Source organism: Glycine max, chromosome 2 (assembly GCF_000004515.6).
Source record: "Glycine max cultivar Williams 82 chromosome 2, Glycine_max_v4.0, whole genome shotgun sequence".
In the NCBI taxonomy this organism is placed as follows: domain Eukaryota; kingdom Viridiplantae; phylum Streptophyta; class Magnoliopsida; order Fabales; family Fabaceae; genus Glycine; species Glycine max.
Window position 1 is genome coordinate 15653247 of NC_016089.4, and position 16824 is coordinate 15670070.

The following is a 16824-nucleotide window of genomic DNA, read 5'->3' on the forward strand; positions in this document are numbered from 1 at the left end:
TCATGTGGCTTCTGAGTCCTTTAGAGACATGGATCACACATGTTGCTCTCGATACATCTTCATCTCCATCCAAAATTTGTGTCTATTAATAGATAATGGATATCTTAGCCTTATAAGGTGGAGTTTTCTTTGTTGTCTGTGTGAATAACTAGTATTAGAGCTCGTGCAATGCATGGACAAACTGATTAAGCTTTCGAATATTTAGTTGTGTTCTCTATTTTTTGTAAACCATTATATTTTGTATCCTTTATTTTTAATTTGTAGAATTAGAAGTAGATAATGCAATTAGAAGTAAATTTAACCGTTTTGGTATGTGCATTTAGATGATTGCTCATGGAGAGCAAGTATAATGTCTGAATCAAAGAAAAATATTCTTCAAAAACATCATTTGTTAGTGATGACCTTAATTCCTTTGAAGAATTAATTAGAAGGTTAAGGAGACTGAAGGAGAATGTGGGACTTATAGACCTCAGTGAAATCAACTACCATAATATTTGTATTAGCATGTGTGCAGTATTATAAATTATACAGAATTTCATAATGTCAATTAATTAATATTTTTTCAGAATGTACTATCATGTATATGATTGTGTATACAAGTGTTTTTTTACTTTGAATAAAAAATATGTACCACTGCCATCATTTTGGCAACACATTCTAATAGAGAAAACTAGAAAATTTCTACTATTAAGAACATATTAAAATGATTTTTAATGAAATTCTTATTGTTATGTCATTGCACAGTTATTTCCTTTTTATGATATTTCCAATCATAGGCAACAACAGAAAGGACAAAAAGGTAATAAAAAGATTCATAAAAATATTTGAAATTTGTTGTAAGTTTGCTAAAAAGTAAGGAGTATCCTTTGGCTGAGATTACGTATAATTGTTGACATAAATTTTTGTTTTCTACATCATATTGGGCATGCTATCCATTTGTCCTCTAGTGCTATCATAATCAGTCTTTCACATAAAATTAAGAAAATGCAAACAGTTATTTATAATAATTATCAATATATAACATATAAAATAGTGATGACACATGCATATCTTATCCGTGTGTGGATAATAAGAGGCACACAAAACATGATGTCTGAATGGGGTTAAGGAGAACCGCTTGAACACGAATGAGTCATGACACATGGATATCTTATCTATCAACTACTAATATATATTATTCCAAATGTACCTTGAGTAATTAAGTCCTCATTCCAAAACCCAAAAATTGTAGTATCCCCCACCTTACCAGTATACTCCATTCATTTTTATATATAAAATCTAATTATTTATTTCTTTAAGATTAAAAAATAATTAATTTAATTGATAATAATAAATTTATCTTAAATTTATAACTTTTTTTTAAAATTATCCTAATCATTATTTTTTATCTTTTTTCTAATTATTTGTCAATATATTTTTCTCTTCTTTTAATGAGAGATATTTTTAATATAATAATAATTAATAAAAAAATAGATTGAATCTTATAAAAAAAATATACATTATTTTAAATTTAACTCTTCTAAACAAGAATAAGAGTAGTATATGATTAAGTGTCTTCTTCCTCTCTTATCACTCTGGATTTTATGGCACTTCACCTTTTCTCCTTGTTTGACACGTGTACCCTAACCATACGTGCATACTAGCAGTCCTTTCACTCCTTTTATATCAATCCTATTGTTGGATCCATGTCATAGCTAGGCCTAATCCACATTTTGTTTGGCTATGTGATTTCTTCAGGGGTTTTAAGTGCCCTAGAGGTCAGCATTGAATTCGTTTCAGTTCCAAAATTGATTTAGATCAAATCCATTACACCAAACATCTCCAAGACATATCCCCAAGTAGCTGGTTTGTTGATTAAGCTGAATGCATGGCCAATATAAGAGGAGTAGGCAAGACTATTCCTAGCATTTTTAAAGCCATATAATTATGTGAGGAGACCACATAACAATAAGCTATGATAAGAGAAAGGAATAAGATCAGAACCATTATATATATACTGTGCAAGAACAGGGTCCATGAAGCAGGGATCGATCATACAAAGCCTAAGTTGGTGGTGGTGATCGAGATTTTTAACCACTACCAAATACAAAACTGTATTAATTGGATCCCATCTTTAGCCTAAGTTGGTGGGAATTAATTAATTTTAATGACAAGTTGGTGTTATTGATAACTGTTTTGGATCCCATCTTTAGCTCTATCATGCATGGATTGAGGAAGAAACAGAATAATCCACAGAAAAAAACTAATTGTGTTTTAAGACAATTAAAATTTGAGATATATCCTTAATTATCCTAATCTGAATTTTGCATGGAGGCATGCGTATGCCTACCCTACCCTTGCCAGCTAGTTGGGAAAACTAATCCGACCACACGTCCACATGTAGGATATAATACGACAAGATACAACAAAAATTGTAACTTCTAAATTAAAATAAAGAAAACGATGTTTCATAAATTAACATTAAATATTATACATATAATAAAAATTTATATGATCATGGTAGTATTTTACTTGTATCTATACAATCTTTTTTTTAAAAATAAAACATTTAAAATCATTTTTACAAGCATCTGATATGATGTGTATATGATATTAACTCAGCAATCTTTTAAAGAATCAAGGATCTAATTTAATTAATTGAACATAATATTTAAATTATTATAAATTATTTTAAAGTATCCGACGCTTCTTAGGCTGCAACATGATGCTCAGGATCGCTTTATTTGTTTTCCTTTTTTAAGATTTTATTGTTATTTGCTATTACTTTGGGGAGCTTAGTATAAGATGAACAATTTGACTAATATAATAACCCGTAAGGTGACAGGCTCTTTTCCTTTTCTCAGTGGATGACAAATTGATGCCAACTAAAGAATCTAAAAGGGTATCCATTAAGGCCCTACCACCATCAAAATACCCATATAGTAATATTCTCGATTGACAAAATTCATCCATTGATAAGATTAGAAAAGGTGATAAAAGATAAATCATCCTTCTAAAATTAGTAATACGGATTGGGCTTAAGGCCCAACCTATAGCATGGATCACATTAGTATAAAGATATTCCTTCCGATGTCGAATGTAAATAAAAAAACAGAAAATTAACTTACACTAATTAAAAAGTTAGTTAATGTATTAATTTATTTAAAAATATTTTTTCTTGAATTAATTTTTCATGAAACTTGATATCAAAAATAAAAAAATTATTAAAAATAAAGTCTCTATTAAATGAAAGAAATTTTAAAAATAATTTCATTAAATAAGATAGAATTCGTTAAAATTTATTTTTATTTAACACCAACACCTAAGACAATTTTTTTTGCTTATATTTGGAACAATAAAAAGTATAATTATTGACCGAAATCAACACCCAAATATAAGGTACCTACGATAAGAGTATAGTATTTTGGTTTGGAGCCTTATCACTACATCAAGTCATCAATACAGGGTAATAGTGAGGCCAGGGGCTGTGTGTCAAGAATCCAGTTCATTTCTAAGTCCTGTAAATACTACCAACGTTATTATGTGATGTATGTAATTTTCCACATTCTAGGTTCTGTTTTTTCTTTTTAATGACAAAATTAGTCATCTTGTTTTAATCAATTTCCTGTTTTCAAATATTTGTACAGTAAATAGAGAAAACAAAAAAAAAATACTACAAATATTTGTAGTTGTTGTTTTCAATATTTTTCTCTACAAATATTTGAAAACAAGAAACATATTGAAAATAAAGTGATAATTTTGTAATTAAAAAGTGTAAATAAAAAATAAGGAAAAGGAGTTTTTTTATGGTAGAAAAAAAAGCGTTTTTATTGGATTCACTTTGATCTCTCAATCAACATATGTGGCCCACTAGTCAATGTACATAAGGAAATCAAATTTGACACTTTTCAATGTAAGGTAAAAAGTAACAAAGGAAGAACAATACAAGAAAGCCCCGCCCCTCTTGTCTCCCATCATCTATGGACAGTGCTTAGACTTCTACGGATCTAATTTGCATGCTCTATAAACTTGATGATATCGGTGGTCTGATTGTGTTTTTGCCCTAATTCAAGCTAAATCATAAATAAATGGCCTAGGCACAAGGAATTGGCATCAGCAAGCATTTGGGTACTTAAAAAAGTTCCACTCAAAGGGTTCAAAACATGCTGAAACACAAGCCCACTTTCTCTTGCCAAAAATAGGCTTACTACCTAAACTAGACATCAAATTTTCCTGATAGACTCAAAGCCCTTTTATCTTGTCTGTTTGGTGCTCTTCTGCTGCTAGATTCTCCGCAAGTGAGTACTCATGGGGAGAGTTGAATTATGTGGACCACTCGCTTTTATAAAAGATGCACAGAAACATAACTGAACATACAGCACTAATTCCATATTCAACTCGATCAGGGGACTGGTACAAACTAGTACAGAAAATGAAATTATATGCTACGTGTCGAAAGCCCGGGGTGGCTTGTGGAGATTTTCATCTGGATTATTATCGTTTTCTTCCAACTGTCTTTATGCAGCACCTTAACAAAATAGGAAAGGGATCGTTTTCCGCAGCCAACCGAGGCTCCCATCCCATCATATCCTTCTTAATATGAAGAATGATTGAACCCACTTGTAGCATTTATTTTTAAATGGATGGAAACATTAGCATGATACAGTGCATTATTATCATGCATGAATAAAACAAGTAAATGTTTTAATAAGAGATTTCAACTTCAAGTTCTATGCAGATGTATTAAATATTTAGAGAGAGAGTTTTGTCTTCTATTTGATTCAAATAAAATTGTTTCTTTTAAAAAAATACATGTAGTTTAGACACAAAAAGAACAAGTAAATGCTTAAATACAGTGCATTTGTAATTTTATTATGTATTCAGTGAGCATTGTACTGTGAAATAGAACGGTAATTAAGAAAACCCGCATGAAATTACGAGGTGAGGACAAATTCAAGTCAGTTACACACTCTAGCTTGTAGAGGACAGATAATTTTGAACCCGACCGGATGAACTCTTTGGATATGGGGGACGTCAATATGATCTTGTAGTTTAACTCTTTCAAACTATTATAGATATCGCTTGCTATCTTTCCACATCAACCTGTTGTCTAGTTCTTAAAATTCTTCGCATCTATCATTGGGGAATTCACTTTCGGTAATATATTTTGACCACATAGGTTTACTTTCATGCTCTAATATACCTATATATTAAAGGAGAAAAAAGAAGAAGAAGCGTAATTGACCGTTGATCTTTAACTATCTACAACAATCTCACAAGTTTGCAGAAAGCTGTCCTTCAATGCAGGGTTTTTAGCTTGGCAAATTCTGGACCATGATAATTTTTCATTTTACAAAATAAATTACCTTTCTTAAGCTCCTTTTTAGAAGCATGATATTTTTGTTTTAGAAAGAGTTCAATTTTGATACACTTGGCTGAAGATATGATTTTTAAAGTAATTATTACAAAAACTTATGATATTTAACAATCTATTATTGAATAATAATGTTTTTTTAATATATGATACCAGAACGTGTCAAATAAAAAGAGTATTTATGAGAACAAAAGAAATAAATTTGTATCATACAATTATATATGAATGACTAAAATTAAAAATTAATTCATATGATTACTTGAAAAAGTGGTTTGACTCTCAAATCTTAATCTTTCATAATTTGATCTAATAATTATGATTCATTGTTCTCACTATCATAATAAAAGTCTTCTTACTATGTGCAAGGAACACCATTTAAGTTGATATTGAATAAACATAAATTAACCAATCCAACTATTGGATAATTTTATACATATCATTTTATATAAATTAAATATTTACTCGTTTGTTATCTAGTAATAAACATTTACTAATATTTTAAATGATATATAATATACTATACATGAAAATATAGTATGATAAAAAAAATATTAACTTTCAATTCTACGGTTAGATTAATTAATTTGATATTCTATATAAAGACATTAAATAGTATATATGGAAATTAATCTTACATAACTAATTAAAAATCATCATAAAATATTAATTTACGTGTTTTTTTAGAAAGTAATTATTAAAAAAATCTATTATTGAATGAATGTATAAACTATAAAAACATTTCCCCAGTTTGTGTCTATATATGAAAGTTATCATCACATGAAAATTAATTTACGTGTTTTTTTTTCCAAAATTACTTCATGCATAAAGTTTGAGTAGTTTGTGGTTTGTGAAACAAACATTACTCAATCTTAGATAAACACTTCGAGCTAGAAATTTATTGACTTTCATCCTAGTTCAAGTATTGGTAACGAGCGAGAGAGCCAACTGAATTGATCAGACTGTCGTGTCCATGCTGAACTACAGAAACACCCATCATTTGCATCCGACTATATTGTTCTACAATCTACACACGAGGTGAAAAATCCTAATTACTCCATAAAATCTAACTATATTGTTCTGCCCAAGAATTAGTGCCACACCCCAAAGGGAAAAAAGAAAAAGAAAGTAAGCAGAAAAAAATATCATTAATATACATAATAGGAAAAAATAAAGAAAGAAAAGCAGAGAGTTTATTGGAAAAACTCATTTCACATGAACCATTTGTGAGAGGAAAGTTGTTAAATACCTGGAGCTGGCTTTTATGTTTCCTCGCCTTCCTCCAAACATTGATTTTCCAAAGGGGGCGTTGGGAGGGGAAAAAATGAAAATAAGAAAATAACAGGGCTTGAAATGGTTTGATCTGATTAAAGTGTCCACAATGAAAACCCAATTGAAAACTAAAAAAATAGATATAAATCATATTAAAGAAGGCCTTTTAAAGCAATCTTACAACAACAATGAATGTGATTCTTAATTACTATACATCAAATTGTATAACGGTCGTTTGATTGTTAAGCAGTAGTATTCTTCTTCACTGCACGCACACGACAAGCTGTCAAACCGGCAACTGCCATAGCAGCCCCAACTGTAAATTCGAGATACAAAGTTATTTAAAAGTTAAACACTTGCAATGGAAAAATGAATATTGTGCAAGTTCGTAGTGTATGCGTCAATCTGTCAAGTTCCGGTGAGAGGTAGATAAAATAAACGCACCTAAGGCAAAAATAAGAGAGTGGTGAAGAAGCTGGTGGTGTTGCTTCTTTCTCTGTGCAGTCTGAGTTCTGGAATGCTCAAATGAGGGTGTTCTGCAGCATTAACAATTTTATTATACACATTACTTGAATCACCTAACTTCATACTTACGTGAATACTCCCAGTGCCTGAGTAACCTATACATAAAGATAAAGAGATGATAAAATACGGAACTCATAGGTGTAGCTAGAACATTATAATTATCATGTATGCAACTATATGGTAATCATGAGCTGAAAACGCATTACCTTAACCGAATCTAGTACTGTCCTTGGGAATGGAGCTAAATCATCCTTAGCAGCGATAAGGAGGCAAGGGGTTCTATAACCAGTTAGTTCTCCTTGTCTAACAACCTTCTCAAGCAAATCTCTGGATTTCTTCCATGAAGATTCATCTGAGCTGGAAAACAGGGAACAAACATTTTAAATATTGACACGGGAACAAAGTGCAGGAAATAGTTGTACTACAAAACAAAGAATTAAGACATACTACTTAGACTGGGGAAATTTATTCCATCCATGGACCCAACATAAAACATCCAGTAGTAAAACCACAAAATCTGATAATGTATGTTTGGTTGAGATTATTTATGAAAAAATAATTGCTTTTTTTCTCTTCAAAATTTTTCTTAGGAAGCTGAAAAGGCACAAATACTTATCCAAGATAAACTTATCTAATACATTAGATTCACTTTAATAGTTTAAGATGAAGTTTGCTAGAGAAGATAGCCTCACCTTAAACAACCAGTGCAATATAAAAAATACATGTCCCGCAGAAAACAGCTACATCACATGCAGCCAAACAATCCTGATTTGACAAAAATTGCAATAGTCCATCCTCAGGTATCTCGTGCAATATGAGAATTTTCCTAGTTACCTATATAGCAAACATCAGGATTATGAGTATATAGAATGCTTCTTGTACCCACTTAACTTCCACCACATATGGACCTTCCTATAGTAATCAGCAATAGAGTATATTGAGATAAAACGTGAGAGGGAGATAATATTGTTTACAAAATCATTAAAATGATAATCATGTTTTCTCATCATAGCATATTATCACCCTCACCCCTTTTAGTTCAATGACATTTGCCGCATACTGCTCAACTGTTGTTGGGAGTATAATTATTTGATAAAGGCCTACGAAAATGAAAGAGTTAATTGATGTTTAGGAGGAAGACAGCGATAAACAGTGAGTATATCAAATTTTACATGCTGATATAGATTAAAAGAAAAGGAAGCAAAATATACTCAGACACATTGACTATGATGATTGGTTCAGAAGCATACCTTCCCAGGTAATGAATACAGCAAAGCAGATTTCCCAGCATGTTTAGAACCAAAAACATAGCATTGGAACACATTTTTTTCTGTTGTTTGCTTCTTGTGATCTACTGATCTTCTATGAGTGACACGGAGTGCTGCAGTAGGATTGCCGTTATATCCAATGTCAATCAAATTAGCCAAGCTACGTTGTGGTTCAAGTAATGTCTTGAGGGCCCATAACAAGAAACAATTTAAAAGATATATCAATAAAAAAACAATTTCCAACTAAATGTGAACAATTGTGAATATGCACAATTCTTTTCAATTTGCCTGAAATACAAAATATAAACGAAGGAACCCAAGTTAAATGGCTAGAGGGAACAACAATCCATCCCTTCCAAAAGATGAAATGAAACAGAGAATATATATATATATATATATATATATTCTCTGTTTCATTTCACAAAGGAATGAAAGGGAGGTCCTGCAAGGAACCACAAGGGAATAGTTTGTCGAGGGTAACAGATGGAATACAATGCCCAACCACAAAGGAGTTTTCTAAACTGAATGATAGTAACCAATATGTAACTTCCTTTGATGTATCTTTCCAAGCAATTAAATGAACGTAACTGATGGTGATAGTCTGATAGACATGTCGATTCTATAATTGGATGAGAAGACAACATGTTATTGTATCTGTCCTTGTTCTGATTATAATAATCATTGTGAAACTATTCCAGGAACTGGGTAAATTATGACTCAGGGCCTATCTCAACTCTCAACCTCACAATCTGTTCACTATTACTAACAAGGAAAAAACCATTATAGACCATAGAAATAAATAATGCTGACAATTAGAATTGGGAAACAGAAATCATTTCAGAGATTTATCCAAGAGTCAAGATTGAAGAATAAAGGAAAGCAATAAAATATCCACCTGAGACAGAAATCCGTTCAGAGAGATATAGCCCATATCAGTCTTCTCTGCTGCATCCTTATATGGAGCATCGTTCCATGGACTGAAATTCAAAAAACAAGTAAAAAATTTGAGATGCATAACTTTAGGTGGAAAAACTGAGAGAGACTGCTATAGATTTATTTCAACATGTGTATGATGTTGTATTCACTAATTGGGGGAAACACGAGAGAATGAACTACTAGAAATTATTTCTACCACTACTTTACATAGAAAGCATTCATTGTTGGAACATTTATTCCATACATCTCCTCAAGCAAGGCTTGCCAAATCCCATACGAGAAAGTTAACAAAAAACTTGTTCCTCCTGAATATCTCAATTTATATGCCAAAGAATTTTCTGTTGCTACCATATAGTATTCATCTCTACTTGGTGATAAATAAAGCATGTGAATTATTTTTTATCTACCAGATTTCATAAATTGGACTTTCCATTGGCCCCTAACTACCAATCCTCACATGAATTGCTAGTGACCCAATAAGTCCAACATTGGATTCCTTCATACATGTCAGTTGGACCAATGCTTCCATAGTGACTAGGGTGGAACTCTCATATCTGAAAGTTTTATTTCTTCAATATTAGAGCACATAAGTCATTTTCAAAGAACAACAAATGGATTATATCATTTCATGGTGGATTGGCAAATTCTTGGATTGAGATGGGTTATATCATTGCCAATGAATGTAGAGTCTGTCGTGGCCTTGACTCTACACATGTACAAGAATGTGTATGAATATTAAATTTTATTTTATAAAAATATTTTTTTTAAAATACAATATACTTTAAATGGATGGGTTGAATATTTATCCTTAAAATATGGTTAATGGATGAATTTTTCTTAAATGAATCATGGATAGATTTATATCAATTATAAATTAAAGAAATTATGGGGTAACATCAACTTTTTGACATGCTGCATCAATAACCATCAAGAGCAATGGTATTTGCCAAGAAAAAGACAAACAAATCAACGCATTACTCTAATTGTTTTCAAGTAATCGCAACTAAAAAAAGTAAGCATCACATTTTTTTATGTTTAGATTTCTCAGTAACTGAAACAATCCATTCCCCCAAAGTAAGAGAGATTTTCAAGCAGTTATAACAACACCGGTATGAAATGCTATAACCATACTCACAGTCATGTTTTTAAAAAAGGTCTGTGATGGTGATTTTGACTGCAACATTAAGGTTTTTTGGAGTTACTGCAACCTCAATTGTGGTTGCAATTTCCCAAAACATCAGATCATGAAGAAACCGCAATCACAATTTAAAACCTTGCTCACAATCAATAAAAACAAGACGCTAACAAGCCCAAAGGACTGGATCAAATGAATGTTAATAAAAGCGAAAATGAACCCTGCATAACTTGAGTTGATGAATTAAATAAAAGAAGAACTTACCAGCCCTAAGCTCTCATCATTATTATTTAAGCATTACCAACCAAGGTGACGTGAACAATGACAATAGCTTAAGAACTTAGTTGAATTCAAGCATACATTACCATTAGCCTATAAAACTATTTGTTTCATATTTAACTCAACATATTTTCCCCTTCCTTTTCCTCCAGTAATTTTGAGTTAATTCTTGTCCATCTCCCATAGAAGTTATGAAACACTATATTTACAAAACCTCATGCGGAATTGCACAAAATCCCCCAAAACAACACACACATATAAAGGGGTAACTTTAGCAAGTTCAAGAAGAAAGTTGTTTATAAATTAACCACAATATTTAACAAAAAAACAAGTAATTCTCCAGATGCACAACCAGTATATTATTCAGGCAGTTCTTATTGCAGTATGTGTTAGGAACCCATGAATGAGATATCTGAGAGATAGTATGGAAGAGGAAAGATTCAATAGAGACTGTCAATGATAGCTGAATCTTTACAGACAAAAGGAGAATTCTCCTTCCAAGATTTTCCCCTTTGACAACAGAGCAACAGCTTGGTTCCTTAACGTTAACATTTGGAAAGGATCCCCCTCCTACTATTTAAGAGAAGCCTTTGCCTTGCTCCTACAACTCTAACTACCTGAAAAATTCCATAAATACTCTTACCCACTCAACATATGCAATTACTTTTATTCTGCTGCTAAACCAAGTTTGTATATCATTATGTCCTCAAGGGTCCTATTAGTATGTTATTAAGTTTTGAACCTAGGAAGTTATCTAAAGCTCTCCTCTACTGACTGAAGCAATAAGTCAAGCCGTTAGAGGTAGTCAACAAGTTCTAGACTACTTCATCAAGGTAAGAAAGTACAACTATGCAGAATAAACATAAAATGAGGATGATACTATTAAGGGAAAGGTCACCTTTCTGGAGCAGTATCAAATAGCTTATCAACTTCAGCAGGTCGTAGGGATCGATCCTAGAAAAGCATCAAGTTTCCAAAAAGAAAATTAGAAAAAGTATATTGCTGTTATGCATGGAAATTGGAAAGCCACCTAAAGGGGATGTTTAAAGCACCTAGTAGTGGTCAAGATAATCCAAAAAAGTTATACATACTTTATCTGTATCTAACAACCGAAAGATACCATTAAGAAACTCTACAGCTTCACCTGTCAGCTCCAAACTCAGCAAGATAATGTCTAAAGACAGTAAATCCATGCATATCATTTACAAGTTATACAACAACCACAAATGATAAAACACTTTTACAAAAATGTTTTCTAAGACTTGATGCCCTAAAACAAGGGGAAATGTAATGCTTGGTAAAAACTAAAAAGAGAAACTATGTCTAATGATTCTATGAAAATGATCATCTGATTGAGAAGGCATGCATCATTAAACTATACCATTAAATATTTGCATCCTCTTTTCAATTCAACAATGAGCAAAAAGGAAGAATATTATAATACATCAGGTACTAGTTGTAAACTAATTGAAATCCAAACTGCCATACTTATACAAAGGCAATGAATACCACACATCATATAAGAGTTATATTTTAGAACAAATATGTAATCTCCAATCCTAGTGATCTGAGTAGTTCACAGCTGTCAGCTAACATTTCCTACTTGTTTGGTTTTTGGCAATCATCAATCAACATTGAGAAAACATAGAATTAGTAAGTAATGGCTAATATTAATAAAATAAGTACAACCCATATGTAACATTTTAGTTTTCCTCATTTAACAATTACAGAAATTTCTGTTATGGTAAATACAAGTATAGAGATTACAACAATTGAATGGTTGGTCCAGTACTCGAACCTCTTCCAACTAAATCAAACAAGAAGACCAAAATGGAACTTCATAAACAGCCAAAACCAAGAAAGAAAAAAAAAGCACGACCTGATCAGAAGCCTGCTTAGATGGAACTGGAAGGAAATCATCCCAGAGTTTTAAATCATTATCGTATCCAAACTTTCTTAGAACAGCCCACAATGTCTCTGTTTGCCCTTTCTTTAGAAACATATTATGGACATAAATAAACCCTGGAAATGTAAGACCAATAGAGTTGACTCCTTCAGGTACTTTCTGCTCTACAATTGTTTTGACTTCTGCTATTTCAGAAGGCTGCAATGGTGCACTGAAGCATCTAACCTGTTGATATATGCATTATCAAAACTAAAGGGGATAAAACTAACTAAATATTCAAAGTATATATTGAAAAAAAAATGGTTGGGAGAGTAGTTTATCAAAAACCAGAAACTCGTTTAGTTCTTCATCATTGAGGGCACCATCCATGTCATGATCACAAAGAACAAATATTCTTCTTAATGCCCTCACACATGGATCTGTTAAAGCATGCCTTTTATAATCAAACAATGGATCTACTGGATGCAGTACTTCTTTTTGGGCAAAATAAAAAACTTGAGGGACCTAAAAATAATCAAAATTAATAATTAAATATAAGGCACCTGAGTTTTACAAAATAGGGAGTCAAATTATAACTCCAACATCATCAAGAAGATATCCTTATATGCCTAGAGCAAAACAGTTGCACTATCGCATAAATGCTCAAGTTTCTTAGGATTATTATAATGACTGGTGCTCTAAGAAAAACACATGAATGAGTGATCTTTAAAACAACAAAAATACAATCCACTCGTGCATTTTGACATTGTTTTGTAACCTTATAACAGACTAACTATAAACTTAAAATTTGCAAGGCTAAACAATAGATAAGCATGACCAAGGTTTTAAAAAACGTTTGCGTCTGCAATTTCACCCACAATGTTGAGAGGTTTTAGGGGTGTCCACCACTGCAATTGTGACAACATAGGCCACATTTGTCTACAATTTCCCACAATATCAAGAAACAAAATGAAACCGCACCCCTGAACACAATTTAAAATCTTGAGCATGAGCAAGTAACAATGATGCAGCAAACCAACACACCTGATAAAGTGTAGCTGCAGAGCACTCAACACAGGTGACAACTTCAATGAAATGTTTCATTATATGAGTGGTGAGACTCTCTAAGCTCACTAGCTGGTTTTCATCCCGCAGGTCAAGCTTGCAACCAACCACAATCACAGGCACCTTCACCTGCGTCACGATAAACAATCACAGGTGCAGTTCAATTCACACTTCGTTATTACTAAACTGAAAATTGTGGTATGTGACTCAAAATCACTAAAGGCACAAGCGGGAAGGTTTCTTGTGGTGCTGTCATAACTGAATTAGTTTTGGCACCAAAGTATAGTCTTTGTTCCTAGGACTAGCATCTAGAGTGTATATATGTTTGATCGTGTAATTCATGGAGGGCTGGCTGAAAAACTGAGGAGTTGCAGAAAATTCAGAGAGTTCATAAAGGAGATAGTGAGCTAGGTGATTGAGAGAGGTTTTGAAAAGAAAGAAGCCAAGAGAGATCAAAGCTGCTTGTATTGAACTTATAATTTCATGATCAATGTGATGATGATGAGCTGCATTTTACGGTGGATGTAGGCACATTGTCGAACCACGTAAATCTTTGGGTTCTTGCTCTGCTGTGTTTGTTTTCTGTTTTCTGGTTGTTGTTTTTTTTTTATCTTGCAGGTTCTTTTGGTAGCAGAACAAGGAACAGAACCAACAAAAATGCCAGTAACTAAAAACAAGAAGCAAAACCAACCTCCAACTTCTGCAATTCAGGGAGCCAGTAAGTAATCACACGCTCAAAGCTCACCGGTTCATCACAAGCATAGGTTAAAACCACCGCATCAGCTCGCTTCAATTCTTCATTGCGCGCGCCTTGTTTTGCCAAGCTAAAAACACAACAAAACACACGTCCTTACTCAAATAAAATTCGAGAGCTACAAAAACAGTAAAGCAATGCGGGTGTCTCGACGAAAGTGGTAATTCAGTCAAGAAGGTTCGCACGTAGGTTTTAGGTCAAAAAAAATTGAATCATACTATTTCAGTTAAATCTAGGGCTTATCTTTGATTAACCAGTTGTTTCGGAAAAGGAATACGATTTTTGTTATTTATTTTGGTTTAGTTTCTTCAATGGTGATGGAATGCAAGTGTGGTAGGGACCTGGAAGGTGACTCAATGAGGGTAAGAGGAACGGAATCGGGGAAGAGATTATGGGGCAAGCGAGTAGGGGGCAGCACGGGCGGAACGGACTTGGGGAAAGGCTCCGTCGCCCACGACGGCGATTCTAACTTCCCTACGGCCGCCGGCGCTAGAGGGGCCTACCATTGTATCAAAGCGGGAAACGAAGAAAAAGAGACCAAAAAGTTCAGAGCAGACGTGTCTTAATTTTTAGAAGTTTTAAAATGTTCTTCTTAACTGTTTAGTTAATGTTTCTTTGGGAGAAAAAAAATAGTGTTTTTAATCTTATTTTAAATCTTTGCTTTTGTTGATTCCCAGACAGTGCAAAAGGGTGTCATTCCTTGTTACTCTACATGGGAGTATTTGAAAAGGAAGGGTGTGGAAAATTTTCTGGATTATTTTAGTAAAGCTATTTCTAGTGTGACAAAATGGAGTCCGGATCAAACATTAGTACAAGAAGCATTCAAAATCATTGAGGAACAAGCTCACACTGAAGGAGCATAAGAGTTGTTGGTTATCCTTATCAATGGTTGAGGAAAAGGTTGAAGAATCTTAGGAAACAACTAAGACGTTAGTATCATTTCCGGATTACACACATGAGTCCGTTTAAAGGAATGCATTTATTATAATTGGAGTTAGAATGAACATGTGTAGAAATCTTTAGAAAATTAAATTGAAATTTATTTTTGGATATTTATTGTATTGTAATTCTTTCTGCATAATTATAATTATAAGATTGTTGTGTTTGACGGATTAATTGATCTTTTGATGTGTGTTGGTTGTTGAGTGTTTTTAATATTTTCATATTTTTGACCTATGATTTTAATTACTTAGATTTTAATATGATTATGTGAAATTGTTTGAGGGGTTTTACTCTCCATGTTGTGAGAAACATTTTTATATAATTTGTTTGTGTTTTAGTCAAGATCTACTAGATTAGCGTAATTGATTGTTATATTGGGATCACAAAATTGTGTGTAAAAAATAAATTGAATATGTATTAATGTGTGAGATACACGTAAACATGTGATAGGGAGTTGTGATATGATGAGATATTAAAATTATGAACATGAGATATGATTGTGAATAGTTGTGTGGTTAATACTTGATATGATAATACTTATGTTATAAGTTGTGAATTATACAATAACACAACTAGTGTTTACCTTGAGAAAAATATTTATGCGTAATGTGTTAAAAGGAAAGTGTAGGGTTTCAAGTTAAGAACCTCACGTGTTAAATTGTAGCACAACACGCGAGGTGTTAAAAGAAAAGTGTAGGGTTCCGGTTAGGAACAAAAGATGTTAAATTGTAACATAATGTGTTAAACGTGTTTGAAAATAAGTGTGAGGTTGTGAGTATTGTATAATTCATGAGCAGTGTTTGCGTGCAAAAAGTTATTTTAGGAATTGAACCTGAATCAAAAAGGTGAGGCCCTAACGGATTCTTCGAAATCTAGGCATTGAGGGTAAATACACTTGAGTTGAATACTCCTTTAATCCTATGTTGATCTCGTTGGAACATTCTCATAAAAATAAAATAAAGTTATCCTGATTGGTCATCTTATGATTTTACTTAGTGAGAGTAACCTCACATACTCATTGTGTGTCATGTCTTGTTATATAATCTTTAGTGCCCTGGTATTATTTTTCTAACATGGTATCACATTACATATGAGCTTAAGTTTTAGTATAATGGTTAAATAACGTTTGTGAATTGTTTATTATGAAATTGATGAGTGTTGTTACGTCATGAATCAAGTGTGTGATTCATATGTAATGTGATTGTTGATTGAAAAAAAAGTTTTAAATGATAAAATGGTGAATTGACGTGGATTGTATTAAGTTGAATCATGTGATAAATATTTTTATAATATATTTTGTTTATGTATTTGTTTACCTCTATTTTATTTAGAGGTGCGATAACTCACTCTCTTATGTGTTGTTTCTATTTGGATCCTATGATGATCTCGAACCTTATATTTGTGGAACAGATA

The 16824-nt window shown here is 32.4% G+C and overlaps 1 protein-coding gene across 1 annotated transcript; it reads right to left on the reverse strand.

Annotated features, from left to right (window-relative positions):
* Nucleotides 1–6745: 6745 nt before the first annotated feature.
* On the reverse strand, nt 6746–15126 carry LOC100785769 (mitochondrial Rho GTPase 2). Its single transcript, XM_026125570.2, is given in 13 exon segments — nt 6746–6938; nt 7067–7242; nt 7354–7504; nt 7840–7981; nt 8398–8598; nt 9311–9392; nt 11664–11719; nt 12645–12896; nt 12999–13175; nt 13695–13844; nt 14407–14539; nt 14811–14915; nt 14917–15126. Coding segments are annotated over 10 exon segments (1356 nt in total). The 5' UTR covers nt 14976–15126; the 3' UTR covers nt 6746–6938; nt 7067–7242; nt 7354–7504; nt 7840.
* Between the last annotated feature and the right edge of the window lie 1698 nt (nt 15127–16824).